We start from the raw sequence: 12,595 nt of genomic DNA, 5'->3' as shown, positions 1-12,595 counted from the left end.
CATTCTGGAGCTCAAATCTGGCATAGAACAGTACCTGGAACCACAAACTAAGCCAAGACAGAGGAATCAATAACCATAAAAACCGCATAGTCATTCCTGTTACTTATATAATGCTGACGCCATTCAACCTTCACCAGGTTTTTTAAATATATTTTTTAAATGCACTTTTGTGCTTTTCAAAGGTCAGCAGAAGGTGACTTAACAAAGTGTCTGGACTTTGAACTCCAGAGTGTCCCTGCAGAATATCGATTAGCACGGTGCTTTCAGACTTTAACCTCCGCTTACCTCTATAAGTTCAGGCACTCCCTGGGACACCTCTGTTCCTGGGGCCTCAGGACCCCCTGGCTTGGCCGCCACAGCAATCACAGGGCACCCTTTAAATCTGCCAAAGGAAACACAGGCAGGACAATGTCAGCAAAAAGGTACCATACTAACATGTATAAGGTCATATACTCCAAAGTTTCAAGGACTTTTAAAGAACCCCCCCCATGGAAAACCTTGACAGGAAATTTGTTTTGGGTAAAGAATTAAGTACAATTTTAGAAAAGACAAAAGTTTGATGCAATTTTTTTTTTCAAATATGAAACATTAAACAAATGAAGCTGCATTATTATAAATGATTATGATATTATGTGAGACATGGCTGTGTGTGTGTGTGCACATTACCTGGTGTTCTCCAGGGTCTTGTGCATCCTCTTGGTCATCTTCTCTATGGCGGCCTGTCTCTTGGCCGCAGGCAGCAGGTCGGTCTTGTTGAGCACGACCACCATGCGAGGGCAGGTGAGCTCTCCGATCACCAGGCACTCCGCCGTCTGCGTCTGCACCCCCTTCACCACGTCCACCACCAGCATCATCAGGTCGATGATCTGCGCGCCTGCACACGGGGGAAACGCTGCGGTCACACGCCTGTGTGCGGTAACACAGCGCAGACACGGGCCAACGCGTCACACGCCCAAAGATGAGCCATCGCAACGCAGGCAAACGAATCACATGTCCAAGACAAACCATCACAAACACAGGCACAAGACACAACAGCACCCAAAGACGCAACAGCACAGACACAGGCCAAAACAACACATGCCCAAAGACACATCACAAACACGGGCACACGCATCACACACCCAAAGACACATCACAAACACAGGCAAATGCATCGCACACCCAAAGACACATCACAAACACAGGCAAATGCATCACACACCCAAAGACACATCACAAACACAGGCAAATGCATCACACACCCAAAGACACATCACAAACACAGGCAAATGCATCACACACCCAAAGACACATCACAAACACAGGCAAATGCATCACATACCCAAAGACACATCACAAACACAGGCAAATGCATCACACACCCAAAGACACATCACAAACACAGGCAAATGCATCACATACCCAAAGACACATCACAAACACAGGCAAATGCATCACACACCCAAAGACACATCACAAACACAGGCAAATGCATCACATGCCCAAAGACACATCACAAACACAGGCACACACATCACACACCCAAAGACACATCACAAACACAGGCAAACGCATCACACGTCCAAAACAAACCATCACAAACACATGGGTAACTGTGCTGTGCCAATGCAATGATAAAATACCACAAATACAACACGTGTTATACATCACTCTGGCTCAGGTAAATGATTCAGACTTCAAAAAGTTACAATATCTTCTGTAAACAGTGGTATCACATCACATCTGACAGAATACATCTTATTCCAGCTTACATCAATGACAACATTAGAGTTAGACACCATTAGTGTCAGTTCAGTTTAGGGAGCAGCACCATGGCTGTACTAAAGGCAACAGAAACACAGGACCACATGCCGCTCCAGTAAGAGCCTGAACTGGACGTTGAAGGGTCCCAGGAGACGGGTAAGAGAAAGGGGGAACCCGAGGGAAAGATTAAATCAGTGGCAAAGCATGTTTGGGTGTCTTTCCTCCCTGTCTCTTTCCTGTGCTCTTCCCAACGGGGACGAGAGAGGAAGTTTATTACAGACCCCTTGGCCCAAAAAAATGTCCCCCCAACCCCACACCTTCTGCGTTAATCAACATCATGTGTCATCCAGTCAAACAAACTGCCATTCACACATCCCTGGCTATTTAAACAACCAGACGTCTAGCCGACTTCTTTCAGGCTTCTGTTCTCCATTTCTCTCATCTTTCACTCCCCGGCTCCACGTCTCTCTCTCTCCATGTTAGCGTCTCCGCTTACAGGATATATTGTCTATTCCTGACATTAATAGAAATAATAAAAGTGTGTATAAAAAGAGGGAGAGGGCTGGAGAAGCAGGAAGGAGAGAGGGGATTGAATTTGCGGGGCCCTGCTGGTGAGGAAGTGCCTATGGTCCCTCTGGAGTAGCCCTCGCCTCTCCTTCCTCATCGCTCTATCGTTCTCCCTTCTTTCTCTTCCTTTCTGAGCTTCCACGTGCCAAAGGCAAAGTTTGTAGAGTGGGGCACTGAGGATCGGGTGGGCGTACAGTAGAAACAAGCTGACTCATACCATTTCAATCAAACATCAGAAACAGCAGAAATGTAAACCTATGCATTAAGTTTCTGAGACCAAGTTATTAGCAGGGGACTAATCAAAAGTTGTTCCCCTCTTTTACTTGGTCAGTTCAACGGATCGGTTACAGTAGGCCAGCCCACAGTATGCTAAAAAAGTAGACACATTGTGCGGTTTAGCGGGAAAGCTAAATTTCACACCAGGAATATCAAGCGATTGGAGAAACAATTTTCAGCGGTACTGTGCTGCCATCTATTGGTAACACTACATATTGCCAATTACAATTATTGCATTCATTTACGACGATGGTGAGCGCAATACTGTCATGTGCTTACAATACGTTAAGCTAAGTTACACATGTAACATAACTACTCTTTATACGGTACATCACCAACCACATTGCTCTCTGGGTTCCTCGGTCCCAACTCCAGACACTTTATACACTTCATACACTTCAAACATAGGCAAGTCTTCCTTCAATACCTAGAGTTACGAACGCTACGGGATAACTAATCCAGTAGGTCACAAAAACAATACATAACTGTTTGTTCGTCGCATACATACACTATGGGGTTAAAGCCTGTGCTCCATTCAAAAGATACATTTCTGTAGGATTAGTCAACTAGAACAAGCTTGAGCCATGAGAATAATACAGTTGCCTAAGCATCCTACACATTCAGTGGCACAGATCAGCTGTCCGTGTCTCACCTCCGATGATGGTGCGAATGAGCGATGCATGTCCAGGACAGTCCACCAACGTGAACTGCAGGCTGTTGTACCCGCGAGACCCGCACTCTTCCTGTAGATTTTCGGGAAGGTCCACTGTAAACGATGAGAATCCCAGATCGAGCGTGATGCCTCGTTCTTTGGACTGTGGGTTTTTGTCAAAAGCTGCAGTAGATGCTGTGCTACTGAGGGCTTTGGCGAGTGACGTTTTCCCGCTGTCGACATGTCCCAGCACCCCTACATTAAAGTTGAGAATTTTACGGCCATTTCCAGGGTTTGCCATTACTGTCACCGGACGGAGGCGATTCAGTCCAGACGAGTTGGACTTTTGACTCTTTGAATCTAAAAATCAATTAAATTATCCTTAATTCGTCAATCTTAAATCCAAAATATGCGCATTTATTCGGACTGATGCGCAGTTTAGTGTTATAGGTCCAAAGTAAAAAGTTTCTAAAGTTAGCCTGCCTGTTATTCAGGTAACACCTGCTAACAGCAAGGAAATGTTGTAATGGGAAACTGACTGCTATGAAAAGTACGCTTCCTGTGCAACAGAGAAATTACTCCTGCACTGAAGTCCCCTGCAGTTTGGAGCATGGGTATTCAACGGGTGTCGTTAAGATTGCTGGTTATTGGCGGATATTTGTAATTACAAGGCAAAATTATACTGTTTTCATACATCGTGCATATTTAATTTCTCAGCTGGCCAACTATGAACAATATTGCACGCCAGCACAACTAATTTACTAGTTTCCGTAGGGTCGTTGGCGTTTGAAACACAAGCGGAAAGGAGGCGGGGAGAAAAGAAGCATCACTGGATAAGCACCACTTCTGGCCAATCGCTGTATTCTTAAGCTTTGCACTGTCCAGTCGCTGCATTCCGTGACGAAAATATTTGAGCGGTACTTCCCATATTTCCCTAGTTACCCACATGGAAACGCGCTGTAGTGTGTTAGAAGTGTTGCGTCTAATTCCAACGGTAAACGCAGGCTTTTAGCTTCACAGAAAACCCCTGAGCTTTTTACTGTAATTATATCCGTACGTAAGTTTATTTAATTTTTATAATACAAGCATGAAGATCGAGGAAGTGAAAAGCACCACAAAGACCCAACGCATCGCCTCGCACAGTCACGTTAAGGGGCTAGGGCTGGATGAGGCCGGCAACGCTAAACAGTCCGCGTCCGGTTTAGTGGGACAGGAGACTGCAAGAGAGGTAATATTGAGTTATCTTGTTAGCCAGCAATAATCGTTACACTGTTTTTGTTTATTTCTCGCTGCATGAAAAGCCACTCCGGGTACACGATTATTTTGTATCTCATGTTGGCAATAGAGAACACGAACTTGGTAGCTAACTACCGTTAACGCAATGGGCAGTCATAGCTAGTCTAAGTTAACTAATTTCGCTATTTCAGCTAATTCACCTATTTGGGCTGTTGTCAGAAGTTAACTTTGGGTGATCAATTTAAATAACGTGTTACCGTAATTTCAATAAAATGGGTTCCGCGGTGTGTTAAATAGCTAGCTAACTTAGCTAGCAGGCTACAAACCATATGGAGCAGGTATCCCTATTGTTAAGGTGCATTGCTACTAGCGGTTTGCTAGTTAACATTTTTGTTAGTTGACCGTTACCTTGCATACTTGATGTTTTCAGTGTCAAAATGGCTAAGCGCAGGAGCAGGATCAGTGACGTGATAAAACATGCTCTTTTAAAAAGCGTTGGGATCAGCATTGACTTCACTGGCGATGTTTCCAGTGACAGTAACATTAACCTTGTGGTACGTCACACAGGCATGTGGCATCATTGTGGAACTTATCCGCTCAAAGAAGATGGCAGGGAGAGCCGTTTTATTGGCCGGACCTCCAGGAACCGGGAAGGTATGGACTGTTGTTTTGCTATGGAAAAGCAGTCTTATTTGTCTCATGGTGCATCTTTTCTTCAGTTCAGACAGAGACTTTGAGACACGAACTTCTATAACATCACTTCCTAAAATTCAGAAACGCTGCTCATAGCTTTGCTCTGATAACAATGTATTTGCCTGTCCTGTCTTGGTCCTTGCAGACTGCACTGGCCCTGGCAATGGCCCAGGAGCTTGGAAACAAGGTGCCCTTCTGCCCCATGGTGGGCAGTGAGGTCTACTCCAACGAGATCAAGAAGACCGAGGTGCTGATGGAGAATTTCCGCAGGGCTATTGGTGAGTTGCTTCAGCAACACTGTAGTAGGGAGGTCAGCAATGGTGCTGAATATGGGCTCTGACTATATTGCTGGCACAAGCTGCCCTCCCATATGCAGATTAATGCACGTGAATTAGGACAAGAACATCTGCTACAGAATGTCATGTTGTACCCTGAGAAGCATAGTGTATGATTAGTTCCTTTGACTGGGGACTTTGCTCTTTAGCTGAGCGGGCTAATGGTATCTGCTTATGTTGAGTGGCTAGTAAGGGCCGTCGTTCTTAATGTGTATCATACCATACTCACTGCAAAAGGGGGGGAAAGAGATGAGGCATTCTCACCTGTTGGTAGAAAGTGGGAGAGGAGAGGAGGCGTTGCCTTTCACATGCTCCTCTCCCTGGCCGAGGAGGAGGGGCAGTCAGAGAGAGAGGGGAGGGTCAGAGCCTGCGTGGGTGTTGACGCGACCTGTCACAGCGTGGAAATGGAGCCCGCGCTGACGGAGGGCTGTCTGTCAGCACCCTAACCCCCCCCCCCCACCCGGGGGACCCGCAGCAGAGCGCAGCGCAGGGCCACTCCCGCATTCTGGGCTTGTCAGCGGCCCCGCCCCGGCCCCGCGGCTCTGATAACGCGGTCCCGTCCCTCAGAAGCGTGCCTCTGCCCCCCAGCCACCTGCGCGTCGCGCAGAAACAGAGGTTCAGTATGGAGGAACAAGGGTCCCAGTGTTACGGCCCCACTCCATTCACAAACGCGCACGCTTATTACATCGCAATAAATGATCCGCGGCGGACCAAGGGACGCAGTGGCCCTTTGTGAACCCGTTGTGCATTATCCCTGCAGGGAGAAAGGTTGCCCTGTGTGTGCAGTGTGTGTAGCGGTGTGTGCTGTCCCTCCGTAGGGCTGCGTATCAAGGAGACAAAGGAGGTGTACGAGGGGGAGGTGACGGAGCTCACGCCCTGCGAGACGGAGAACCCCATGGGCGGCTACGGCAAGACCATCAGCCACGTCATCATCGGCCTCAAGACCGGCAAGGGCACCAAGCAGCTGAAGGTGAGTCTCAGGGGTAACTGAGCAGTAACAGAGATGAGGGGTAACAGAGCTGAGGCTGAGGGGTAACAGAGCAGTAACAGAGATGAGGGGTAACAGAGCTGAGGCTGAGGGGTAACAGAGCAGTAACAGAGATGAGGGGTAACAGAGCTGAAGGATAACAGGGGGAGGGCAACAGGGAGATGCTAAAGGGTAACAGAGCTGAGGCGGAGGAGAGAGGTTGAGAGGTAACAGGGCTGCGGGGTTATAGGGGGAGAGGCAGAGGGGTAACAGCTGAGGGGTAACAGAGCTGAGGGGTAACAGGGGGAGAGGCTGAGGGGTAACAGGGCTGAGGGGTAACAGAGCTGAGGGGTAACAGAGCTGAGGGGTAACAGGGGGAGAGGCTGAGGGGTAACAGGGCTAAAGGGTAACGGGGGAGGCTGAGGGGTAACAGAGCTGAGGGGTAACGGGGAGAGGCTGAGAGGTAACAGGAGGAGGGGCTGAGGGTTAACGGGCAAGTGGTTGCTGGGGTCTGAGCTGGGAATAAATGAAGAGGCAGCAGACTGTGGAAGCAGCAGAAAATAGGGTTAAGCACACAGTGCATAAGATTCAGCACGCTGCACAAAATGTGTGGAAGAATTTATAATCCAGATGACTTAATTCCCTTGCTAGAGGCTGCAGTTAAAAGCTAATTTTGTGTACTTATTATGCAAGACACCAGTGGGTAGGCGTGTGTGTGTGCGTGCCAGGCCTGCAGTGTGTGTAACGGTGTCGTCTCTGCAGCTGGACCCCAGTATCTATGAAAGTCTACAGAAGGAACGTGTGGAGGTGGGCGATGTCATCTACATTGAGGCCAACAGCGGAGCAGTCAAGGTATCGATACAGCTCTCCAATATTTCATACCTTCTATTTTTACATACTACACAGGTGTGACATGGAAACCACTGCCTTACACAGCATGTTCACTGTATGCCGTTTAAACACACCCTGCATTTATCCACAAAGCACACAGTGTGCAGGAAGCCCAGGCCCATATGTCCTTACCTCAGGACCGTGTCCTCTACCCACTGCTCCGTTCTGTTCGCTCTGCTGAAGGCACGTTCCTGCCTTCCTCTCTCTCTCTCTCCCCTCCTAAACCCGCTCTTTTCTTTTTAATCTCAGCCCCTCTGTTTTGATCAAAATGGATTTCTCTCATTCCTTCATTTCTCAGCGGCTGACTTTATTCCCCTTATCTCTCCATCTCCCTCGCTCCCCCTCTCCCTCTTTCTTCTTCCCCACGGCCCGCGTTGATAAGTGTGTGTCGACGGGCTCTTTAATCAGAGCAGGTGGGCTAGGTTGGCTGGCAGGCCCGGGGGTGGGGTTGGGGGTGGCTCGGTGGACGTAACATTTGTTGCTGTTGACAGCCTTCTTGCAGACCCCCCCCCCACCATCCCCCTATCCCCCTTTTGATCCCCTCCCTCCCCGAAGTGCTGTCAGAATCTTAGCTGGCACCAATTCCAGCCATACACCTGCGGTTGTACTTCTCTCTTCCGCTCTCCACTCTCCTCTCTCCCGTTCTCCATTCTCTGGTTGATATTATAGTCAATGATGTGCGTAAATCCTGTCCTTTTGTGTTCAGTTCTGTATTTACTGGTATAAAACCTCCCCTTCTGTGTTCAGTTGTGTAGTTACTGGTATAACACCTCCCATTCTGTGTTCAGTTCTGTAGTTACTGGTATAAAACCCCTTCTGTGTTCAGTTCTGTAGTTAATGGTATAACACCTCCCCTTCTGTGTTCAGTTCTGTAGTTACTGGTATAAAACCCCTTCTGTGTTCAGTTCTGTAGTTAATGGTATAACACCTCCCCTTCTGTGTTCAGTTCTGTAGTTACTGGTATAAAACCCATTCTGTGTTCAGTTCTGTAGTTACTGGTATAAACCCCATTCTGTGTTCAGTTCTGTAGTTACTGGTATAACACCTCCCCTTCTGTGTTCAGTTCTGTAGTTACTGGTATAAAACACCTTCTGTGTTCAGTTCTGTAGTTAATGGTATAACACCTCCCCTTCTGTGTTCAGTTCTGTAGTTACTGGTATAAAACCCATTCTGTGTTCAGTTCTGTAGTTACTGGTATAAACCCCATTCTGTGTTCAGTTCTGTAGTTACTGGTATAAAACCCATTCTGTGTTCAGTTCTGTAGTTAATGGTATAAAGCCTCCCCTTCTGTGTTCAGTTCTGTAGTTACTGGTAAACACCTCCCCTTCCGTGTTCAGTTCTGTATGTAGAATCCCCACCCTGTCTCTGTCTCACCGTGTTAACCCCTCATTGTCTCTACAGAGACAAGGTCGTTGTGACACCTTTGCCACAGAGTTTGACCTGGAGGCAGAGGAGTACGTCCCCCTGCCCAAGGGTGACGTCCACAAAAAGAAGGAGATCGTTCAGGACGTCACGCTACACGACCTGGATGTGGCCAACGCTAGACCTCAGGTACGGCCCCTCTTTACCCCCTTCTTTACCCCCTCTGTACACCTCTCCAAACCCCATGCTGCACACGAGCCTTTCTCACACAAAGCCAGGTAATGGGGACCCACACACACACACGATCTGAGTACACACCTGCATTCTGGGGCCACTGCTGGTACCAGACCTGGGTCAAATACGTTGTTTTGGATTCAAATACTTCTCCATGCTTTACTGGGCTTGTCTGGTGTATACTATGAAATGCTCTCAAAAAGTGAAAACCCCATCTTCTGGTCCTCTTGGCTGGCAAGATGAATGGAGCACAGAAAAGTATTTGAACCCAAAACAATTACGTATTTGACGTCTGGCTGGTACCATATTTGTATAACACACACAAGTTTGACAGTGATCTTAGATGTCATGCGGTCTACAGTGTTGTTTGGTCCTCACACACTCTGGGTGTTTTACCACAGGGGGGTCAGGACATCCTGTCTATGATGGGGCAGCTAATGAAGCCCAAGAAGACCGAGATCACAGGTAAGACCAGGTCATACCGTCATCCATTTTCTCATTCTACCCATTCATTCACGCACAGTCTCCCTGATAAGCTTGGCCATTTCTGAAACAGACCATCCATTGAGCCGAAATGGCCACACATTGCATAGAGCATCCTTTGACTGGGTGCGTAATTGTCCCGCTCCCTTCAGACAAACTGCGTACAGAGATCAACAAGGTGGTGAACCGCTACATCGACCAGGGCGTGGCTGAGCTGGTGCCGGGCGTGCTGTTTGTGGACGAGGTGCACATGCTGGACATCGAGTGCTTCACCTACCTGCACCGGGCCCTGGAGAGCTCCATCGCCCCGATCGTGGTGTTTGCATCCAACCGTGGGAACTGCCTCATCAGGTGAGACGGGCAGGCCAATCGTGGACCCGCAAATACGCACTGCACAAACACGCCGACTATGATCTCTCTCTCTCCCTCTCTCTCTCCACCTAACTTTCTCCTTAACTCTCAAACCCTCTACTCTCTCTAACTCTAACTAACTGTCTCACTCTCTCTATTTTGGTCTAAGTTCTCTAACTGTCTGTCTCGCTCCCTCTCTCAGAGGGACAGAGGACATCTCCTCACCCCACGGGATTCCCCTGGACCTGCTGGACAGAGTGATGATAATCCGCACCATGCTCTACACACCCCAGGAGATGAAACAGGTCACACACTGATACTTGCATTCTGTGCAGCTGGGAAAACAATGAGCAGACTTGGGGTTCGAGGTGTTAGTCTGTTCTGCAGCTCGAGGGTAAAGGCTCAGACATGTTGCTCTAGCTGGGCTAAATTCCATCACCTCTATATAAGCTAGGCTTTATGCTGAAAAAAAACATTTGCATAAACTAAGATTCTATGTGCTTTAGACTCTACCTGGTTTTGTAGCGTAGTTTACCTTGATACAACGGACCTCAATGGACCCGTATTCTTCTCAATGCGCCTAGGAAATATATACGTTCGATGGCATTACATGGTGTGTGCTGTGAAACTGACGTGCTGTCTGCTCTGTGTGTAGATCATTAAGATCAGGGCTCAGACAGAGGGCATCAGTATCAGCGAAGAGGCTCTTAATCACCTGGGAGAGATCGGCACCAAGACCACACTGAGGTGAGGGAGACCGTCCTACCTAACTGAGCTAACGGTAGCTGTTCTACCTCACTGGTTATGTACACTGCTCATTCTGCCTATGAGACAGAGACAGAGTCCAGCACACTGATGTGAATGTGTTCCTGTGCTAACGCTCTGCAGGTACGCAGCACAGCTGCTGACCCCTGCCAGCCTGCTGGGGCGGGTGCAGGGGAAGGACGGGGTGGAGAGGGAGCAGGTGGAGGAGATCAACGAGCTCTTCTACGACGCCAAGTCCTCCGCCAAGATCCTGCAGGACCAGCACGACAAGTTCATGAAGTAGCGGGCATCCCCGGACCCTCCTCATCCCTCCCCTTCATTTGTTTATCCCTCGCTACGTCGTTCTCTTCCTTTCCCGTTCTCCGTCGACTCCAGTGTTTATCAATTCTGTAAATTAATTTTGTACTAGGGCTTATGTTGAAAAAAGGGTGAAAATAAAAGGTAGAAAGCGGTGAAGGGGTGTTTTTTTGGGGGCGGGAGTACGCAGTGATTGGCAGCTCTGGAGGATGAGGAAGAGCGCGTGTGCGGGGCGGTGCATCGTCGCCACGGCACCGTGATCGATGCCCCGCGCCTCGTCCGTTTCCCCCTCCAGGCCTGAGCGGAGTCTTATCAGTTTGGAGAGACGCAGGGGCACTGATAGGAGTCCTCTCCTCTCCATTACTCCAGCTGTATCTGTCCTGACTGATGCTGCACATTACTGTGTGGGCTGCAGCGCCACGGACAAACATCTCCCCTACACGTACACACACACACACACACACATACAGACTCACCCTACACACATGCACACACACATACAGACTCACCCTACACACATGCACACACACATACAGACTCACCCTACACACACGCACACACACATACAGACTCACCCTACACACACGCACACACATACACACGTGCACACACATACAGACTCACCCTACACACACGCACACACATACACACACGCACACACATACACACGTGCACACACATACAGACTCACCCTACACACACACACACACATACATACAGACTCACCCTACACACACGTGCACACACATACAGACTCGCCCTACACACACACACACACACACACACACGCACACACATATACAGACTCGCCCTACACACACGCACACACACACACACAGACTCACCCTACACACACACACACACACACACGTGCACACACATACAGACTCACCCTACACACCCACACACACATACAGACTCACCCTACACACACACACACACACACACACACATAGACTCACCCTACACACACACACACACATAGACTCACCCTACACACACACACACACATAGACTCACCCTACACACACGCACACACACATACTCGCCCTACACACACGCACACACGTGCACACACATACAGACTCACCCTACACACACACACACACACACATAGACTCACCCTACACACACACACACACGTGCCCACACATACAGACTCACCCTACACACATCACACATGCACGTACCTTAAGTACTGTGCTTGCATGCACTACACACATGCTCACGCACACATCCTACCCATGCACACCCTACACACACAGGCACACTACATGGTGAGCTTAAATACTGGCAAAGAAGTGGCAACTGTAATGATGCAGAGTATGTGGTCTGAACAGCACTGTGGGGCAGTGTTAAAGAAAAACTTCTATGGGGATACCATTAAAAATAATAATAATCCTGATGGTGAACTATTAGGGACTGTTAGGGAGGTGACTTCCTCCAGAGAAACTCCAGAGTGCCCAGTGGAACACCACACGCACTGCTTACTGCTGTGTAGGATGAGATAAAGGTATTTTTCATTATGGATGATAAACTTTGAGCTAATGCATTTGACTACTAAGCCTTGGCCCAATATATATTTTTGTAAATGTGTATGCCGTCTCCAGGGCATGAATAAATACAATGCTTTTTTTCTTGTTTAACTGCATAATGTAGTCAATTAGTCATAATGTGGTGCATTATGCATATTTTTATTGCCCATAAAACATGGTTAATTAAGCATTTGCATAAAAGTTGTGT

The 12,595-nt window shown here is 48.3% G+C and overlaps 2 protein-coding genes across 2 annotated transcripts in view; one reads left to right on the top strand and one right to left on the bottom strand.

Moving 5' to 3' along the window:
• Window positions 1-4,031, bottom strand: part of eefsec (eukaryotic elongation factor, selenocysteine-tRNA-specific) — a 21,192-nt gene extending 17,161 nt beyond the window's left edge. Inside the window, exons 1-3 of the mRNA XM_061258135.1 lie at window positions 3,239-4,031; window positions 667-874; window positions 286-382 (exon numbers count right to left, since the gene is read on the bottom strand). Coding sequence (XP_061114119.1) covers window positions 286-382; window positions 667-874; window positions 3,239-3,539 — 606 coding nt within the window. The 5' untranslated portion in view covers window positions 3,540-4,031. The remainder of the gene's footprint in view (window positions 1-285; window positions 383-666; window positions 875-3,238) is intronic.
• A 100-nt stretch (window positions 4,032-4,131) lies between these two features.
• On the top strand, window positions 4,132-11,007 carry ruvbl1 (RuvB-like AAA ATPase 1). The gene is made up of 11 exons (XM_061258136.1): window positions 4,132-4,466; window positions 5,042-5,128; window positions 5,313-5,445; window positions 6,321-6,472; window positions 7,232-7,321; window positions 8,762-8,911; window positions 9,358-9,421; window positions 9,592-9,790; window positions 9,993-10,095; window positions 10,446-10,537; window positions 10,679-11,007. The coding sequence occupies exons 1-11, from the start codon at window positions 4,326-4,328 to the stop codon at window positions 10,836-10,838; spliced, it is 1,371 nt and encodes a 456-aa protein (XP_061114120.1). The 5' UTR covers window positions 4,132-4,325; the 3' UTR covers window positions 10,839-11,007.
• Window positions 11,008-12,595: the final 1,588 nt, after the last annotated feature.

Source organism: Conger conger, chromosome 10 (genome assembly GCF_963514075.1).
Source record: "Conger conger chromosome 10, fConCon1.1, whole genome shotgun sequence".
NCBI lineage: Eukaryota > Metazoa > Chordata > Actinopteri > Anguilliformes > Congridae > Conger > Conger conger.
Note: the sequence above shows the minus strand (reverse complement) of the source record. Positions and strands in the feature narration are given on the sequence as shown.

Excerpts from the sequence above, each read along its gene's own strand:
- ruvbl1 (XM_061258136.1), top strand. The coding sequence starts at position 4,326 with ATGAAGATCGAGGAAGTGAAAAGCACCACAAAGACCCAACGCATCGCC. Across the intron at positions 8,912-9,357 it reads TGGCCAACGCTAGACCTCAG|GGGGGTCAGGACATCCTGTC; the intron begins GTACGGCCCCTC and ends GTTTTACCACAG. Across the intron at positions 9,422-9,591 it reads CAAGAAGACCGAGATCACAG|ACAAACTGCGTACAGAGATC; the intron begins GTAAGACCAGGT and ends CGCTCCCTTCAG.